The following is a 21429-nucleotide window of genomic DNA, read 5'->3' on the forward strand; positions in this document are numbered from 1 at the left end:
GATTTGTTTGGACATGTGCAGTAAAACCGCTTCAGATATTTGCAATGTAACTTAGGTTCTATAATGGCAGCCCCCATGATTAGAGGGAGATGCATGAAATGTGTTTAGTGTCCCTTTAAAAGTTATAAACATGCCAGGATTTGTGAATATCCCTGTATGAGAACTGATGATCCATCATGCATAGAGCACTTTTATTCTATGGGTTGTTTTTGAACTTGAAGAACTGGCTAATTACATTTTTGTCTGGGTTATTAACACTTCTCTTCTGAAATCTTCACAGTGTTCAGCCTACAGGACTTGTGCTGCCGTGCCATTGTTTCCTGCACTCCTGTGCATCTAATTGACAAGCTACCACTACCAGTGGCTATCAAAAGCCACCTCAAGTCTTTCTCTATGGCCAATGGTATGAACGCTGTGATGATGCACGGACGCTCCTACTCTGTAGCAGGCGGTAGTGGTGGTGCCACAGGAAGTGGAGGTGGCAGCAAGGGCAACAGCCTCAAACGCTCCAAATCCATCCGGCCGCCCCAGAGCCCACCTCAGAACTGCTCAAAAAGCAACTGTAAAATATCTTAGTTTGCAGAAATGGGAGCCTCCAGCTGGCACTAATTCCACCAAAATAAATTATGAGATGGATGCAAAGACTGAGTCATCAAAAATGGCCATATGCATGAACAAGAGGCCCTTCCTTCTGCAAAGTGGCTGGGGTCCTTGGGGAATCCGAGTGGATGAAGAGAGAGAGATCAGATTTCCACCCTTCCGGTTGGTGCTACCCAACCAACCTTAAATATTAAGGGTTTTGCACTGCATGATGGACCTGGCTAACTCCTACTTACCCAAGGACCTGGGAGATTTCAGCATAGAGTATTACTCTTTCCAGTCCTTGTTTATTTATAATTCCATGTATATTAACAGACTTTTTTTTAAAATAAATATATATGTATATATATATATATATTGCCGGGTAATACTCTACTGTATCAAGCTGTAAATAAAGATAAGTCTTTGTATACAGGTTTTCAAGGGGGCAGACAAGTCATAGCAGTTTGTATAACTCCTTTGTTCCAGCAAAATGTATTGGGAAGTTATATAATTTAAAGCAAATTTTTACAGATTTGGGTAAATGGCAGTTTGGTGGTTTCCACCTCAATTTACCTGAATCAGGAAATAATTATATTTTATAATTGGCTAAATTTATGGTAAAATAGTCATCTGTGGCCTGTTTATTTTTAAAGTGAAGGTAAACTTTGATGAATGAAAGCCTTTTTTTTTTTTTTTTTTTTAATATAAATACTATTTAAAACGGGCACTTTCATTCATCAAAGTTTAGAAGGCAGCCGTTTTGATTAAAAACTTACCTTTGGTTTTTTTCACATCCAGAGCAGCTTCCCCCATCCGGAGATCCTCTCTTCACACGTCGTCAATGACTAATCCAGCTTCCTCCAATCACGGCATGGCCTCAGGCAATGACTACCCTGGGGGAAAAGCCGTGATTGGAGGAAGCTGGATTAGTCATTGATGACGTGTGAAGAGAGGATCTCTGTTGGGGAAGCTGCTCTGGCTGTGCAAAGAAGAGGGGTAATTTTTTTTTTTTTTTTTTTTTTAATCAATATGGCTGCTTTGTAAACTTTGAATGAATACTGTTTTTAATATTATTTTTAAAAAAGGGTTTTCATTCATCAAAGTTTACCTTCACTTTAAGGGCGCTTCCTATGATAAAAGTATTGTTACTCATTTAAAGGGATATTTTACCCTTTAGATCCTCATAAATTAGTTAATGAAAATAAGATTACATTATTTATTTTGCTTATTTTTTCCCTATAAAATTTTCTTGCTTTTGCTGTAAAACTTGTGGTCATGCTACGTTACCTAGAGAGGCCAAAGTCTATAAATACATTGTGCTGCACATTTTCTAAACAAGCTACATATCTTAACGTACTTGGTTGAGGCCAATTGAGACTAACTACAAAATGGTCTCTAAAGAATTGCTGTGCATTACATAATCTGAGATCCAGCCTCTTACGGGGGTGTCAAGGAAACACAATTTTTATAGCAAAGAAAAATAATTTCCAGCAGAATAAAGAATGTATATTGTAATGTTTAATTTTCATTATTTATGAGGAATTACATTTTGAGTTTTAATTTTCCTTTAAGTAGAAAAAATGTCTTGCTGCAGTGAGCGAAGACCGCAAACCCAACTGTTCAGGAAATACGTGTTTGCAATGTTCTACCTCAGTATGTTTTCTCAATTAAGCCATTAGTAACATGGTATTGAGGGTAATAAAATATGAAATATAAAGTGTGCCAGCGCCCATGCCTTATACGTTTTTAGGTTCTTCATTTTGCAGATGCAGCAAAGGAGTTAACATGGCACGTTCACGGGTCTTAGGCTACTTCTGCTAATTGCCTGTTCCTGTGGTTACTGCCTATGACGTCATTGCCTTTGCCCCCTCTACAGGCTCACTGAGATATAGTTATGTTAGAAGGGGAGAAAGATGATCTTCGTGCCTACCTATGAAGCAAGTTGCTGCTGGTTTCTTATATGGAAAACCTTGGATATCCTTTAGCAACTGTTGAGAAAAGGATTTCAAAGACCCCTTTCTCCTCATGTTAGTTTTTTGTATATGTGAAACCTATATGTCCCTCTGTTGCTAGAGGTACATTTTAACAGAAGAATAGTAAATGGCTTTATTAGTTCATTTGTTCCCCAAACAGCCTCTGATGTTTAAAGCAATATTCTAATACAAAAAGTAATTTAAACCAAATGTTTTTTGCACCAGTGTCACTTGGTAGCCACGTTTAAAGGGACCACTAAACCCAATTTTTTTTCTTTCATTATTTGGATAGAGCATGCAATTTTAAGCAACTTTCTAATGTACTCCTATTAATTTGTCTTTGTTCTCTTGGTATCTTTATTTAAAAAAATAAAAACAGGAATGAAAGCGTTGGAGCCGACCCATTTTTGGTTCAGCACTCTGGATTACATTACTACATTTAGCCATCCAATCAACAAGCGCAACCCAGGTGCTGAACCTAAAACGGCCGGCTCCAAAGCGTTCATTCTTCTTTTTCAAATGAAGATACAAAGAGAACGAAGACAAATTGATAATAGGAGTAAATTAGAAAGTTGCTCAAAAGGGAATGCTCTATCTGAATCGTGAAAGAAAAAATTTAGGTTTAGTGTCCCTTTTAACCTCTGCAAAAGGGTTAAACCAACAGCTAAAAGTATGTCGTGGTAGCACAATGCAATATAGCTCATTAGCAATTCAAAGATGGTGATTGGTGGCTACACACACAAACTACTCCTAATTGGCTCACCCTCTGTGCTCTGCTCAGACACTGCAATGTGTTGTGAATCCCAGACATGACTTTAGTTGTATGTTTACCCCCTTTTGCGAGCAATTAAAGGAACATAATACCCATATGTAGCATATATCTCAAAAGCTGACACGTAAACGTGAACATCTGTTTTAGATAACACTTCAGCTCACCAGAGTAAGTGCTCTGTGATACAGAGCTCACACTTTGCTTTACTGTGATCATCTAGGAATTCCATGAAATCTCGCAAGATTTCATAGTAAACTTCCTTAAATGGAGGGAAATAAAGTGATTTAGCCTGCACATGGTAGACTCACCTTTCATTGAAGTCCTGAGACAAGTATCCTGATTGGTTGCTTAAAGGCTATTTAAAATAGCCCGTAATAAATAATTTTGAGGTAAAATATCCTACTTTTTTACATAGAGATGTTCATATGATATTTTCTAACCAGTGTTTTGCAGATATGCTTTATCAAGTGGTTCAACATATGGGTGTTCCGTCCCTTTAAACATGTAGTTGGAATTGGCCAGCAACACTAATGCAAATATTATGTTAGAACCTTTAATTTTTGCATTTGAATGTCCCTTTAAATGTCATTAATATTTTTTTATTTAATTAATGGAAATTGTATAAACATACAAGTTTGTAAAAAAAAAAAGTTTAAAAAGTTGCCATTTTATTATTCTGAAGTCAACATACTTTTTTTTTTTTAATGGTGTGGCTATTTTTTTATTTTTTTTAACTTGGCAGATGTTACCTTTTACACATCTGTTTTGTATATCCTAAATTATATAGGCACTTGTATTTAAAAAAAAAAAAATTAATAGATTTTTTTTCTCCTGTCTATTTTTATTTTTTATTTAAATCAAATGTTTTGTCTAAGCTGTTGCTGTAAGATTAAGTTGATGAACAAATTACCAGCAGTTGCATTTTTGGTACAGCTAATTTTGCAATCTGCCTGAGGGGACGGTTAATTACCAGGTAATATTAAAATTACTCAGGACCCAGAGAAAAATGTGTATAATCCTATTAAACTTTGAAGCCATAGAAACACTTTTTTTTTTATTTTTCCTTTCCCTTTTTAGAGCGATGCAACTCATTAAAGGGACACGCAACTCAAAATGTTTCCTTCATTATTCAGAGCATACAATTTTAAACTTTCACATTTATTTCTATTCTCTTGTTTGCGTAGTTCTTTTGGTTTCTTTTGTTAAAACGCATACCTAGGTAGGCTCAGGAGCTGTTTGCATTTTGGTGGATGCACATATATGCGTCTTATTGACTTATCAATATGTTCAGCTTGATCCCAGTACTGCATTCCTGCTCCTTTAATCAAGGATAGTAAGAGATTGAAGCAAAATTAATAATATAATTAATTGGGAAAGTTGTTTAAAAACAATGCTTTATCTGAATCATAAGAGGAATTTTGCTTTTCATGTCCCTTTAAATGGTTTTGCTTGTTTACTGTCCCTTAACTTTGGTTATAAACACTAATGTGTACATGATGTCCGCCGTGCGTTTTGACATGTTAAAATACATTCTATTCCCTATGCTCTCCTATTCCAGTTGCCTGAAACATTCTAACATTTTAGTAGTTTTCCTTTGTCTTGGCAGTCCTTTCAGTGTGGCACTTTTATCTCCTTACACCGCTCCTTAACAAGTGTTGTAATTCTCATAGAAAAAAACCCCCTGTTTAGCTTTTACTACACTCATCTAAGGATAAACGCACACAAGACACTTTTATTTGTGCTGTCTGGATTAGGCATGTTGTTGACTTTCTACCCATTGATTAGGAGCTGTTGCAAAGCGGTTTACATTAATTCCTACAAATTGAACGGTGAATAAGAATGCTTGGATTAAAATATATAACTTTTGTGTTTTGTTTTAATGCTGCTCTGTACTTTTATAGCATTCCTGCACTGGTCTTATTGTATTGTGTAGGGCTCAATTCATCAACTGTGAAAACTTGATCTGTATCCCCCCCCCCCCCCTAAATAAACTAAAATCCCTAAATTTTAACTTAATCTCAAAGTGTGTTAATGTTCTAATGTTTTAAATTCTTTCAGTAATGGAGCTGTGAAGAAAAGGCAAGTATGGTTATTCCACGTTATGTAGATGACGACATATAACTTTTCTTCATTTTCTGCAGGTCATTTTGAAATAAAATTCAATTTTAAATTAGGCAGTTCAATTGCAATGTGTTGATTTAGCTACAGAATAAAGCAATTTTTTAAGTTGTATATTAAATTGCAGCAATTAAAAATTAAATTGCTAATTGGCTGCAGAGAAAATCCAACAATTGTTTTGTGAATTTTTTAAAAGGCCTCGAACAAATTTGTTTCCTTTTCTCTTGGTTTAACATCACATAATTATACTGTAAACATGTAATAATAAAAAGGTGCATTGCTCACGAGAATGTCTTACATTCAGAAGTCATGGGGGGGGTTGAAAGAAATTCCCTCGGAGACTGTTCTAATTGATGCACTGCTGCTTTGTATCACTGGTCTGTAATTGATCTCTTCAAACTGCACACTTCTTTGGCTGCACTGTGTTAAAGGGACAGTCTACTCCATAATTTTTTTTATTTTAAAAGATAGATAATCCCTTTATTACCCATTCCCCATTTTTGCATAACCAACACAGTTATATTAATATACTTTTAACTTCTGTGATTATCTTGTATCTAAGCCTCTGCAAACTGCCCCTTTATTTCAGTTCTTTTGACAGACTTGCAGTTTAGCCAATCGGTGCCTGCTCCCAGATAACTTCACATGCACGAGCACAGTGTTATCTATATGAAATACATGAACTAACACCCTCTAGTGGTTAAAAACTGTTAAAATGCATTCTGAAAAGAGGTGGCCTTCAAGGTCTAAGAAATTAGCATATGAACCTCCTAGGTTAAGCTTTCAACTAAGAATACCAAGAGAACAAAGCAAAATTGGTGGTAAAAGTAAATTGGAAACTTGTTTAAAATTACATGCTCAATCTGAATCAAAGTTTATTTTGCCCTAGACTGTCCCTTTAAGGAAAATGTACACAGTGCAGCCAGGGCAAAGCTCTGTTTGCAGCATTGCCCACAGACTGTTCTCTTCAAAGTGAAAGCGCTAACATTTCCTGCATGTGTGTCATACTTTCTGCAGCCATGCTGCATTTTCTGCGATGACATCTCGTATAATAATATTTTCTGCCTTGGATCACCTGCACAACGGGTTTAGTGTTCAGGGGGTTGTTTTCATAGCTGATCGCTCCCTCCACATGAGGCAGTTTATGAAGTGGCCAAACAGATTGTCATCATTTGGGGAAAGGCAATTGGCTGCCTTTTTAAAAGGTGTGTGTGTGTGTGTAAGTTGGGGGCTATAAAATTAAAACACCATTTACTTTTTTATTTTTTAAATAAAAAACATACATACTTTTCAGGATGGGGTCTGTATACGCTTATAAAAGTCATCAAAAGGCCCAGAGACGCCCAATATAGGTTTTAATAGCCATATGATCAATGTGGTTCTTTGAGTAGAGGCTCTATGTATAGATCAAAGATATTGAGAGAGACTGACTCTATATGGCCAAAAGTATGTGGACACCTGACCATCACACTTAAAGGGACATAAAACACAATTTTTTCTTTCATGATTTAGATGGAGCATAACATTTAAAAAAAACTTTCTAATTTACTTCTATTATCAAATTTTCTTAGTTTTCTTGTTATCCTTTGTGGAAAAGCAGAAATGTAAGCTCAAGAGTGTGCACGTGTCAGCACTATTTCCTGTCGTGTAGTTCTTCAGGCATGTACACGCTAACTACCTAGTTATCTCGTCAACAAAGAATAACATTCATAAAAAATTAATAATAGAAGTAAATTGGAAACTTTTTAAAAATAGTGTCCTGTATCTGAATCATGAAATAATTTTTTCGGTTTAATGTCCCTTTAAATGGGCTTGTTGGTCATTTCATGGGTATTAATATGACCTCCTTTGATGCTGATGGCTTTTCACAAGATTTAAGGATGGTTGGGACAAAAAGATGTTTAGTACCACTGAGCCGTCCACCTCTGAGGGCTCTCCGTCCTGCAAGGTGCGTTCCCTACATTCATCTCAGATTACACATGCAGCTCCCCACTTCTAATCCTCCTGCAGGAGGGGCCATGCTGCTGCTTGATTTTGCTGAGCAGTTGCAAACAGTGGTGTCTGCGGTTCTTGGTGCTTTACCTTGCCAGGCTAAGCGCAATCAAAAGGTTAAACATTGCTATCCTTCCCAGGGGGGTCATTTACTCCGTTGGATGTAACTGAGACTAGATTATCCGCTGATGCAGATGATTCCGATACTTCAGAGGACTTTCTCTCTGGGTCGGAATCTGCGACCTCTAAACCTCCAGCTGCGGAGGAACCAGACTTTTTAGGTTTAGGATGGAGAACTTACGCTTTTTATTAAAAACATAATTTATACTTACCTGATAAATTCCTTTCTTCTGTAGTGTGATCAGTCCACGGGTCATCATTACTTCTGGGATATTACTCCTCCCCAACAGGAAGTGCAAGAGGATTCACCCAGCAGAGCTGCATATAGCTCCTCCCCCCTACGTCACTCCCAGTCATTCGACCAAGGACCAACGAGAAAGGAGAAACCAAGGGTATAGTGGTGACTGGAGTATAATTTAAAAAATATTTACCTGCCTTAAAAAACAGGGCGGGCCGTGGACTGATCACACTACAGAAGAAAGGAATTTATCAGGTAAGCATAAATTATGTTTTCTTCTGTTAAGTGTGATCAGTCCACGGGTCATCATTACTTCTGGGATACCAATACCAAAGCAAAAGTACACGGATGACGGGAGGGATAGGCAGGCTCTTTATACAGAAGGAACCACTGCCTGAAGAACCTTTCTCCCAAAAATAGCCTCCGAGGAAGCAAAAGTGTCAAATTTGTAAAATTTGGAAAAAGTATGAAGCGAAGACCAAGTTGCAGCCTTGCAAATCTGTTCAACAGAGGCCTCATTCTTAAAGGCCCAAGTGGAAGCCACAGCTCTAGTAGAATGAGCTGTAATTCTTTCAGGAGGCTGCTGTCCAACAGTCTCATAGGCTAAACAAATTATGCTACGAAGCCAAAAAGAAAGAGAGGTAGCAGAAGCCTTTTGACCTCTCCTCTGACCAGAGTAAACGACAAACAGGGAAGACGTTTGTCGAAATTCCTTAGTTGCCTGTAAGTAAAACTTTAGGGCACGAACTACATCCAGATTGTGCAGAAGACGTTCCTTCTTCGAAGAAGGATTTGGACACAAAGAAGGAACAACAATCTCTTGATTGATATTCCTGTTAGTGACTACCTTAGGTAAGAACCCAGGTTTAGTGCGCAGAACTACCTTATCCGAATGAAAAATCAAATAAGGAGAATCACAATGTAAGGCTGATAACTCAGAGACTCTTCGAGCTGAGGAAATAGCCATTAAAAATAGAACTTTCCAAGATAACTTTATATCAATGGAATGGAGGGGTTCAAACGGAACACCCTGTAAAACGTTAAGAACAAGGTTTAAACTCCATGGCGGAGCAACAGTTTTAAACACAGGCTTAATCCTGGCCAAAGCCTGACAAAAAGCCTGAACGTCTGGCACTTCTGACAGACGTTTGTGTAACAGAATGGACAGAGCTGAGATCTGTCCCTTTAATGAACTAGCAGATAAACCCTTTTCTAAACCTTCTTGTAGAAAAGACAATATCCTAGGAATCCTAACCTTACTCCAAGAGTAACCTTTGGATTCACACCAATATAGGTATTTACGCCATATCTTATGGTAAATCTTTCTGGTAACAGGCTTCCTAGCCTGTATTAAGGTGTCAATAACTGACTCAGAAAACTCACGTCTTGATAAAATCAAAAGTTCAATTTCCAAGCAGTCAGCTTCAGAGAAGTTAGATTTTGATGTTTGAAAGGACCCTGTATCAGGAGATCCTGTTCAGAGGTAGAGACCAAGGTGGACAGGATGACATGTCCACCAGGTCTGCATACCAAGTCCTGCGTGGCCATGCAGGTGCTATTAGAATCACTGATGCTCTCTCCTGTTTGATTCTGGCAATCAATCGAGGAAGCATCGGGAAGGGTGGAAACACATAAGCCATCGTGAAGTCCCAAGGTGCTGTCAGGGCATCTATTAGGACTGCTCCTGGATCCCTGGATCTGGACCCGTAACGAGGAAGCTTGGCGTTCTGTCGAGACGCCATGAGATCTATCTCTGGTTTGCCCCAACGTCGAAGTATTTGGGCAAAGACCTCCGGATGAAGTTCCCACTCCCCCGGATGAAAAGTCTGACGACTTAAGAAATCCGCCTCCCAGTTCTCCACTCCCGGGATGTGGATTGCTGACAGGTGGCAAGAGTGAGACTCTGCCCAGCGAATTATCTTTGATACTTCCATCATTGCTAGGGAGCGCCTTGTCCCTCCCTGATGGTTGATGTAAGCTACAGTCGTGATGTTGTCCGACTGGAACCTGATGAACCCCCGAGTTGTCAACTGGGGCCAAGCCAGGAGGGCATTGAGAACTGCTCTCAATTCCAGAATGTTTATTGGCAGGAGACTCTCCTCCTGACTCCATTGTCCCTGAGCCTTCAGAGAATTCCAGACGGCACCCCAACCTAGAAGGTTGGCGTCTGTTGTTACAATTGTCCAGTCTGGTCTGCTGAATGGCATCCCCCTGGACAGATGTGGCCGAGAAAGCCACCATAGAAGAGAATTTCTGGTCTCTTGATCCAGATTCAGAGAAGGGGACAAGTCTGAGTAATCCCCATTCCACTGATTTAGCATGCATAGTTGCAGTGGTCTGAGGTGTAAGCGAGCAAATGGCACTATGTCCATTGCCGCTACCATTAAGCCGATTACCTCCATGCATTGAGCCATTGACGGGTGTTGAATGGAATGAAGGGTGCGGCAAGCACTTTGAAGTCTTGTTAACCTGTCCTCTGTCAGGTAAATCTTCATTTCTACAGAATCTATAAGAGTCCCCAGGAAGGGAACTCTTGTGAGTGGAACAAGTGAACTTTTCTTTACGTTCACCTTCCATCCATGTGACCTTAGAAAAGCCAGTACTAACTCTGTATGAGACTTGGCAGTTTGAAAGCTTGAAGCTTGTATCAGAATGTCGTCTAGGTACGGAGCTACCGAAATTCCCCGCGGTCTTAGTACCGCCAGAAGAGCACCTAGAACCTTTGTGAAGATTCTTGGAGCTGTAGCCAATCCGAATGGAAGAGCTACAAACTGGTAATGCCTGTCTAGAAAGGCAAACCTTAGATACCGGTAATGATCTTTGTGAATCGGTATGTGAAGGTAAGCATCCTTTAAATCCACTGTGGTCATGTACTGACCTTCTTGGATCATGGGTAAAATTGTCCGAATAGTCTCCATTTTGAATGATGGAACTCTTAGGAATTTGTTTAGGATCTTTAAATCCAGGATTGGTCTGAAAGTTCCCTCTTTTTTGGGAACCACAAACAGATTTGAGTAAAACCCCTGTCCCTGTTCCGACCGTGGAACTGGATGGATTACTCCCATTAACAATAGTTCTTGTATGCAGCGTAGAAACGCTTCTTTCTTTGTTTGGTTTGTTGACAACCTTGACAGATGAAATCTCTCTCTTGGAGGAGAGTATTTGAAGTCCAGAAGGTATCCCTGAGATATTATCTCTAGCGCCCAGGGATCCTGGACATCTCTTGCCCAAGCCTGGGCGAAGAGAGAAAGTCTGCCCCCCACTAGATCCGATCCCGGATCGGGGGCCCTCAATTCATGCTGTTTTAGGGGCAGCAGCAGGTTTCCTGGCCTGCTTGCCCTTGTTCCAGGACTGGTTAGGTCTCCAGCCTTGTCTGTAGCGAGTACCAGATCCTTCTTGTTTTGGAGCAGTGGAAGTTGATGCTGCTCCTGCTTTGAAATTCCGAAAGGAACGAAAATTAGACTATCTAGCCTTAGATTTGGCTTTGTCTTGAGGCAGGGCGTGGCCCTTACCTCCTGTAATGTCAGCGATAATTTCTTTCAAACCGGGCCCAAATAAGGTCTGTCCCTTGAAAGGTATATTAAGTAATTTGGACTTAGAAGTTACATCAGCTGACCAGGATTTTAGCCACAGTGCTCTACGCGCCTGAATGGCGAATCCGGAATTCTTAGCCGTAAGTTTAGTTAAATGTACTACGGCTTCCGAAATGAATGAATTAGCTAGCTTAAGAATTCTAAGCCTGTCCGAAATGTCGTCCAGCGTAGCTGAACTAAGGTTCTCTTCTAGAGACTCAATCCAGAATGCCGCTGCAGCCGTGACCGGCGCAATGCATGCAAGGGGTTGCAATATAAAACCTTGTTGAACAAACATTTTCTTAAGGTAACCCTCTAACTTTTTATCCATTGGATCTGAAAAGGCACAGCTATCCTCTACCGGGATAGTGGTACGCTTAGCTAAAGTAGAAACTGCTCCCTCCACCTTAGGGACCGTTTGCCATAAGTCCCGTGTGGCGGTGTCTATTGGAAACATCTTTCTAAATATCGGAGGGGGTGAGAACGGCACACCGGGTCTATCCCACTCCTTAGTAATAATTTCAGTTAGTCTCTTAGGTATAGGAAAAATGTCAGTACTTGTTGGTACAGCAAAATATTTATCCAACCTACACATTTTCTCTGGTATTGCAACTGTGTTACAATCATTCAGGGCCGCTAACACCTCCCCTAGTAATACACGGAGGTTTTCCAGCTTAAATTTAAAATTTGAAATATCTGAATCCAATCTGTTTGGATCAGAACCGTCAGCCGCAGAATGAAGCTCTCCGTCCTCATGTTCTGCAAGTTGTGACGCAGTATCTGACATGGCCCTAGCATTATCAGCGTACTCTGTTCTCACCCCAGAGTGATCACGCTTGCCTCTTAGTTCTGGTAATTTAGCCAAAACCTCAGTCATAACAGTAGCCATATCTTGTAATGTTATTTGTAATGGCCGCCCAGATGTACTGGGCGCCACCATATCGCGCACCTCCCGAGCGGGAGATGCAGGTACTGTCACGTGAGGCGAGTTAGTCGGCATAACTCTCCCCTCGTTGTTTGGTGAAATTTGTTCAATTTGTACAGATTGACTTTTATTTAAAGTAGCATCAATACAGTTAGTACATAAATTTCTATTGGGCTCCACTTTGGCGTTGGCACAAATAGTACAGGTCTCATCCTCTGAATCAGACATGTTTAACACACTAGCAAATAAACTTGCAACTTGGAAATATTATTCAAGTAAAACACAATGAAAAAACGTACTGTGCTTTAAGAAGCACTGAAAGATATATAACAGTTGAAATCAATAAACTTTGAAAAACAAAACACAATTTAGCAAAGGTTTGTTCCCATTAGCAAAGAAAAACTAACCCTGATGGCATAAAAAAGTTAAAGAATAAACGTTTTTTTATCACAGTCAACTATAATCTCACAGCTCTGTTAGATTACTTCCCTCAAACAAGCTTTGAAGACCCCTGAGTTCTGTAGAGATAAACCGGAACATGCAGGAAAAAACAATGAGCTTCTGACTGAAATTTTTGATGCGTAGCAAAAGTGCCAAAAAAAGGTCCCTCCCCCTCACACACAACAGTGAGAGAGATCAGTAAACTGTCATAATTAGATCAAGCAACTGCCAAGTGGAAAAATAGTGCCCAAACATTTTATTCACCCAGTACCTCAGAAAATGGAAACGATTTTACATTCCAGCAAAAACGTTTAACATAAATTAAGAGTTATTAAAAAACCTGTTGCTTTGCAATTAGGTTAAAGTCTTATATACACAGTGTAATTCCAGTGAAGTACCATTCCCCAGAATACTCAAATGTTAAATATACATACATGATATTATGTCAGTATGGCAGGATTTTCTCATCAATTCCATTGTCAGAAAATAAAAACTGCTACATACCTCTTTGCAGATTAAACTGCCTGCTGTCCCCTGATCTGAAGTTTACCTCTCCTCAGATGGCCGAGAAACAGCAATATGATCTTAACAACTCCGGCTAAAATCATAGTAAAAACTCTGGTAGATTCTTCTTCAAACTCCACCAGAGAAGGAATAACACACTCCGGTGCTATTAAAAAATAACAAACTTTTGATTGAAGAAATAAAACTAAATAAAATCACCATAGTCCTCTCACACATCCTATCTAGTCGTTGGGTGCAAGAGAATGACTGGGAGTGACGTAGGGGGGAGGAGCTATATGCAGCTCTGCTGGGTGAATCCTCTTGCACTTCCTGTTGGGGAGGAGTAATATCCCAGAAGTAATGATGACCCGTGGACTGATCACACTTAACAGAAGAAAGAGGTGTTGGCTACTTTAGAGGTTCTGAAACCGAAGTTACCGGAGGAACCTTCTATTCCTAAGCTCGATCAGGTTTATGAGGACCGGGTAATTCTTAATATTAAGAATGAATGGGAGAGACTTGGATTGTCTTTTTTCCCCCTTCTTCGTTTAAAAAAAATTGTTCCCAGTTCTGTGTTCACAGCTAGAGTTGTGGAGATCTGTCCCTAAGGTAGACGGAGCTATCTCCATGCTTGCTAAGCGCACCACTATCCTGCTTGAGGATAGTTTGTGGTAGGATCCACTACCTATTGGTGTGACTCTCTGTTAGAAAATGGTTGAGGCGGAGACTCCCCGATACAGGAAAGAATAAGGGTCCTGAGGGTTGCTAATTCGTTTATCTGTGATGCTAATATGCAGATTATTCGCTTGAATCAGGCTTTTCTGTTCTAGCCTGGATGGCTCTGTGGTTGAAGTCGTAGTTGGCTTACATGACGTCCAAAACTAGATTGCTTTCTCTTCCGTTTAAAGGAAAGATTCTCTTTGGTCCAGGCCTGGACTCTATCATATCCATGGTTACGGGGGGCAAGGGTGCCTTTCTAACTCAGGATAAGAATAAACCTAAGGATCCTAATTTTCATCCCTTTCGTTCGTCCAAGGGATCTTGGAAGCCTTTTCAGTCTTGGAATAAAGCCAAGCAGAGCAAGAAGCCCACCGAGACAAAAATGGCATGAAGGTATTGAAGATTAATTATTAATTTTGGAATACAATATTTATATTAATAATAATTATTATTATTATTTATGAAAGAATTTGCTTGTGAGAAAGACAGCTTAATATAACAACTTTTATTTAGTCACAGCACCCAAAATCTTAGATCACATGATACATAATTCTATGCTTCCTTATTTGGTACCAATACAATGAGTTACATTAAATACATTACATAAAATACATTGACATAACTGCATACAATTTCTTACATCAAATCCAAACAAACATAAAAACAACCTTATAGCTATAAAGTAAGTAAGTGCATAATTACCTCTCTTGCCTTCTCTTATCTTCCTTCTCCCTTCTACATCTTATATACCTATGACAGGCCCCTTCTGCTAATACTTCCCAAAATGGATAAGGATGGATGCTTGTTATCATTTTGGGTTGGCTAACAGTGTGATTGGTTAATAATAGCTGAATGTATATTTTTGTTTCTACAGTAATTTGTATCTCTTACCTATTTCTGTATGCTATTTCTGACTGTTGGACAGCTGCTTAAAAGAACACCAGTTGGGCTATTAGTTCCTTTCATGGCTTTTTTAACTAAACTATTTTAACTAAATGAATTTATTGCTATATTACTATACATGAACAGGTGTGTCCTTGAGAAGCTTTCAGCAAGCTGAAAATGTAGTAGTTACATCACAAACACACCCACCCACAAATACATATTTCTTTCATGTAATTAGCAAGAGTCCATGAGCTAGTGACGTATGGGATATACATTCCTACCAGGAGGGGCAAAGTTTCCCAAACCTCAAAATGCCTATAAATACACCCCTCACCACACCCACAATTCAGTTTTACAAACTTTGCCTCCGATGGAGGTGGTGAAGTAAGTTTGTGCTAGATTCTACGTTGATATGCGCTCCGCAGCAAGTTGGAGCCCGGTTTTCCTCTCAGCGTGCAGTGAATGTCAGAGGGATGTGAGGAGAGTATTGCCTATTTGAATGCAGTGATCTCCTTCTACGGGGTCTATTTCATAGGTTCTCTGTTATCGGTCGTAGAGATTCATCTCTTACCTCCCTTTTCAGATCGACGATATACTCTTATATATACCATTACCTCTGCTGATTCTCGTTTCAGTACTGGTTTGGCTATCTGCTATATGTAGATGAGTGTCCTGGGGTAAGTAAGTCTTATTTTCTGTGACACTCCAAGCTATGGTTGGGCACTTTGTTTATAAAGTTCTAAATATATGTATTCAAACATTTATTTGCCTTGACTCAGAATGTTCAACTTTCCTTATTTTCAGACAGTCAGTTTCATATTTGGGATAATGCATTTTGATTTAACCATTTTTCTTACCTTAAAATTTGACTTTTTCCCTGTGGGCTGTTAGGTTCGCGGGGGCTGAAAATGCTTCATTTTATGGCGTCATTCTTGGCGTGGACTTTTTTGGCGCAAAAATTCTATTTCCGTTTCCGGCGTCATACGTGTCGCCGGAAGTTGCGTCATTTTTTGACGTTATTTTGCGCCAAAAATGTCGGCGTTCCGGATGTGGCGTCATTTTTGGCGCCAAAAAGCATTTAGGCGCCAAATAATGTGGGCGTCTTATTTGGCGCGAAAAAATATGGGCGTCGCTTTTGTCTCCACATTATTTAAGTCTCATTTTTTATTGCTTCTGGTTGCTAGAAGCTTGTTCTTTGGCATTTTTTCCCATTCCTGAAACTGTCATTTAAGGAATTTGATCAATTTTGCTTTATATATATATGTTGTTTTTTCTCTTACATATTGCAAGATGTTCCTTGCAATATGTAAGGTGCAGAATGTTCCTGATAATATAAGAGATTTTGTTTCTGAATCCATAAAGAAGGCTATGTCTGTTATTTCTCCTTCTAGTAAACGTAAAACATCTTTTAAAACTTCTCTCCCTACAGATGAATTTTTAAATGAACATCATCATTCTGATTCTGATGATTCCTCTGGTTCAGAGGATTCTGTCTCAGAGGTTGATGCTGATAAATCTTCATATTTATTTAAAATGGAATTTATTCGTTCTTTACTTAAAGAAGTACTAATTGCTTTAGAAATAGAGGATTCTGGTCCTCTTGATACTAATTCTAAACGTTTAGATAAGGTATTTAAAGCTCCTGTGGTTATTCCAGAAGTTTTTCCTGTTCGTAATGCTATTTCTGCAGTAATTTCCAAAGAATGGGATAATTTGGGTAATTCATTTACTCCTTCTAAAGGTTTTAAGCAATTATATCCTGTGCCGTCTGACAGATTAGAATTTTGGGACAAGATCCCTAAAGTTGATGGGGCTATTTCTACCCTTGCTAAACGTACTACTATTCCTACGTCAGATGGTACTTCGTTTAAGGATCCTCTAGATAGGAAAATTGAATCCTTTCTAAGAAAAGCTTATCTGTGTTCAGGTAATCTTCTTAGACCTGCTATATCTTTGGCTGATGTTGCTGCAGCTTCAACTTTTTGGTTGGAAACTTTAGCGCAACAAGTAACACATCGTGATTCTCATGATATTATTATTCTTCTTCAGCATGCTAATAATTTTATCTGTGATGCCATTTTTGATATTATCAGAGTTGATGTCAGGTTTATGTCTCTAGCTATTTTAGCTAGAAGAGCTTTATGGCTTAAAACTTGGAATGCTGATATGGCTTCTAAATCAACTTTACTTTCCATTTCTTTCCAGGGTAACAAATTATTTGGTTCTCAGTTGGATTCCATTATTTCAACTGTTACTGGTGGGAAAGGAACTTTTTTACCACAGGATAAAAAATCTAAAGGTAAAAACAGGGCTAATAATCGTTTTCGTTCCTTTCGTTTCAACAAAGAACAAAAGCCTGATCCTTCATCCTCAGGAGCAGTTTCAGTTTGGAAACCATCTCCAGTCTGGAATAAATCCAAGCCAGCTAGAAAGGCAAAGCCTGCTTCTAAGTCCACATGAAGGTGCGGCCCTCATTCCAGCTCAGCTGGTAGGGGGCAGGTTACGTTTCTTCAAGGAAATTTGGATCAATTCTGTTCACAATCTTTGGATTCAGAGCATTGTTTCAGAAGGGTACAGAATTGGTTTCAAGTTGAGACCTCCTGCAAAGAGATTTTTTCTTTCCCGTGTCCCAGTAAATCCAGTAAAAGCTCAAGCATTTCTGAAATGTGTTTCAGATCTAGAGTTGACTGGAGTAATTATGCCAGTTCCAGTTCCGGAACAGGGGATGGGGTTTTATTCAAATCTCTTCATTGTACCAAAGAAGGAGAATTCTTTCAGACCAGTTCTGGATCTAAAAATATTGAATCGTTATGTAAGGATACCAACGTTCAAGATGGTAACTGTAAGGACTATCTTACCTTTTGTTCAGCAAGGGAATTATATGTCCACAATAGATTTACAGGATGCATATCTGCATATTCCGATTCATCCAGATCATTATCAGTTCCTGAGATTCTCGTTTCTGGACAAGCATTACCAGTTTGTGGCTCTGCCGTTTGGCCTAGCTACAGCTCCAAGAATTTTTACAAAGGTTCTCGGTGCCCTTCTGTCTGTAATCAGAAAACAGGGTATTGTGGTATTTCCTTATTTGGACGATATCTTGGTACTTGCTCAGTCTTTACATTTAGCAGAATCTCATACGAATCGACTTGTGTTGTTTCTTCAAGATCATGGTTGGAGGATCAATTTACCAAAAAGTTCTTTGATTCCTCAGACAAGGGTAACCTTTCTGGGTTTCCAGATGGATTCAGTGTCCATGACTCTGTCTTTAACAGACAAGAGACGTCTAAAATTGATTGCAGCTTGTCGAAACCTTCAGTCACAATCATTCCCTTCGGTAGCCTTATGCATGGAAATTCTAGGTCTTATGACTGCTGCATCGGACGCGATCCCCTTTGCTCGTTTTCACATGCGACCTCTTCAGCTCTGTATGCTGAAGCAATGGTGCAAGGATTACACGAAGATATCTCAATTAATATCTTTAAAACCGATTGTTCGACACTCTCTAACATGGTGGACAGATCACCATCGTTTAATTCAGGGGGCTTCTTTTGTGCTTCCGACCTGGACTGTAATTTCAACAGATGCAAGTCTCACAGGTTGGGGAGCTGTGTGGGGATCTCTGACGGCACAAGGAGTTTGGGAATCTCAGGAGGTGAGATTACCGATCAATATTTTGGAACTCCGTGCAATTTTCAGAGCTCTTCAGTTTTGGCCTCTTCTGAAGAGAGAATCGTTCATTTGTTTTCAGACAGACAATGTCACAACTGTGGCATACATCAATCATCAAGGAGGGACTCACAGTCCTCTGGCTATGAAAGAAGTATCTTGAATTTTGGTTTGGGCGGAATCCAGCTCCTGTCTAATCTCTGCGGTTCATATCCCAGGTGTAGACAATTGGGAAGCGGATTATCTCAGTCGCCAAACGTTGCATCCGGGCGAATGGTCTCTTCACCCAGAGGTATTTCTACAGATTGTTCAAATGTGGGAACTTCCAGAAATAGATCTGATGGCGTCCCATCTAAACAAGAAACTTCCCAGGTATCTGTCCAGATCCCGGGATCCTCAGGCGGAGGCAGTGGATGCATTATCACTTCCTTGGAAGTATCATCCTGCCTATATCTTTCCGCCTCTAGTTCTTCTTCCAAGAGTAATCTCCAAGATTCTGAAGGAATGCTCGTTTGTTCTGCTGGTAGCTCCGGCATGGCCTCACAGGTTTTGGTATGCGGATCTTGTCCGGATGGCCTCTTGCCAACCGTGGACTCTTCCGTTAAGACCAGACCTTCTGTCACAAGGTCCTTTTTTCCATCAGGATCTGAAATCCTTAAATTTAAAGGTATGGAGATTGAACGCTTGATTCTTGGTCAAAGAGGTTTCTCTGACTCTGTGATTAATACTATGTTACAGGCTCGTAAATCTGTATCTCGAGAGATATATTATAGAGTCTGGAAGACTTATATTTCTTGGTGTCTTTCTCATCATTTTTCCTGGCATTCTTTTAGAATACCGAGAATTTTACAGTTTCTTCAGGATGGTTTAGATAAGGGTTTGTCCGCAAGTTCTTTGAAAGGACAAATCTCTGCTCTTTCTGTTCTTTTTCACAGAAAGATTGCTATTCTTCCTGATATTCATTGTTTTGTACAAGCTTTGGTTCGTATAAAACCTGTCATTAAGTCAATTTCTCCTCCTTGGAGTTTGAATTTGGTTCTGGGAGCTCTTCAAGCTCCTCCGTTTGAACCTATGCATTCATTGGACATTAAATTACTTTCTTGGAAAGTTTTGTTCCTTTTGGCCATCTCTTCTGCCAGAAGAGTTTCTGAATTATCTGCTCTTTCTTGTGAGTCTCCTTTTCTGATTTTTCATCAGGATAAGGCGGTGTTGCGAACTTCTTTTGAATTTTTACCTAAAGTTGTGAATTCCAACAACATTAGTAGAGAAATTGTGGTTCCTTCATTATGTCCTAATCCTAAGAATTCTAAGGAGAAATCGTTGCATTCTTTGGATGTTGTTAGAGCTTTGAAATATTATGTTGAAGCTACGAAATCTTTCCGTAAGACTTCTAGTCTATTTGTTATCTTTTCCGGTTCTAGAAAAGGCCAGAAAGCTTCTGCCATTTCTTTGGCATCTTGGTTGAAATCTTTAATTCATCTTGCCTATGTTGAGTCGGGTAAAACTCCGCCTCAGAGAATTACAGCTCATTCTACTAGGTCAGTTTCTACTTCCTGGGCGTTTAGGAATGAAGCTTCGGTTGACCAAATCTGCAAAGCAGCAACTTGGTCCTCTTTGCATACTTTTACTAAATTCTACCATTTTGATGTATTTTCTTCTTCTGAAGCAGTTTTTGGTAGAAAAGTACTTCAGGCAGCGGTTTCAGTTTGAATCTTCTGCTTATGTTTTTCGTTAAACTTTATTTTGGGTGTGGATTATTTTCAGCAGGAATTGGCTGTCTTTATTTTATCCCTCCCTCTCTAGTGACTCTTGTGTGGAAAGATCCACATCTTGGGTAGTCATTATCCCATACGTCACTAGCTCATGGACTCTTGCTAATTACATGAAAGAAAACATAATTTATGTAAGAACTTACCTGATAAATTCATTTCTTTCATATTAGCAAGAGTCCATGAGGCCCGCCCTTTTTTTGTGGTGGTTATGATTTTGTATAAAGCACAATTATTCCAATTCCTTATTTTATATGCTTTCGCACTTTTTTTATCACCCCACTTCTTGGCTATTCGTTAAACTGAATTGTGGGTGTGGTGAGGGGTGTATTTATAGGCATTTTGAGGTTTGGGAAACTTTGCCCTTCCTGGTAGGAATGTATATCCCATACGTCACTAGCTCATGGACTCTTGCTAATATGAAAGAAATGAATTTATCAGGTAAGTTCTTACATAAATTATGTTATATAATTTGAGCATATTTAGCAAATTACTCGTATTGTAACAAAGGGCGGCCACGATCCGTGTCTAAATCTCGTAGGGGGCAGACTATCTCTTTTTGCGGAGGCTTGGATGAGAGACGTACAGGATTATTGGGTTCTGGAGGTTGTTGCCCAGGGTTACAGGATAGGTTTCAAAACTCATCCCCCAGGGGCAGATTCCTCTTGTCAAATCCAGAGAATGAGGTGCCTTTCTAGAGTGTGTGAGGAATCTCTCCTCTCTAGGAGTAATTGTACTGGTACCTCTAGCAGAAAGGGGCCTAGGGTACTATTCAAACCTGTTTGTGGTACTAAAGAAGGAGGGCACATTTCGCCCGGTTCTGGACCTAAAGTGCCTAAACAAGTTTGTCGGTTCCATCGTTCAAAATGGAGACTATAAGGTCTATACTGCCCATAGTTCAAGAGGGTCAGTTTATGACTATGACTACGATAGACTTGAAGGACGCTTACCTTCATGTGCTAATACACAAGGATCACTTCAGGTTCTTAAGGTTCGCCTTTCTGGATCAGCACTTCCAGTTTGTAGCTCTTCCCTTTGGGCTGGCTACTGCTCCAAGAATCTTTATGAAGGTTCTGGGAGATCTTCTCATGGTGGCGAGATCCAGAGGGATAGCAGTAGCTGCTTATCTGGACGACATCCTGGTTCAGG

At 39.5% G+C, this 21429-nt stretch overlaps 1 protein-coding gene across 3 annotated transcripts in view; it reads left to right on the top strand.

The window, feature by feature from the left end:
* RAB40C (RAB40C, member RAS oncogene family) overlaps nt 1–5338 on the top strand; it is a 76091-nt gene extending 70753 nt beyond the window's left edge. For all 3 annotated transcript variants that reach the window (XM_053694874.1, XM_053694876.1, XM_053694875.1), the window contains one exon: nt 281–5338. In XM_053694874.1, the coding sequence (XP_053550849.1) occupies nt 281–576 (296 nt within the window). In that variant the 3' untranslated portion in view covers nt 577–5338. The remainder of the gene's footprint in view (nt 1–280) is intronic.
* The last annotated feature ends 16091 nt before the right edge of the window (nt 5339–21429 follow it).

This window comes from Bombina bombina, chromosome 11, assembly GCF_027579735.1.
Source record: "Bombina bombina isolate aBomBom1 chromosome 11, aBomBom1.pri, whole genome shotgun sequence".
In the NCBI taxonomy this organism is placed as follows: Eukaryota; Metazoa; Chordata; class Amphibia; order Anura; family Bombinatoridae; genus Bombina; species Bombina bombina.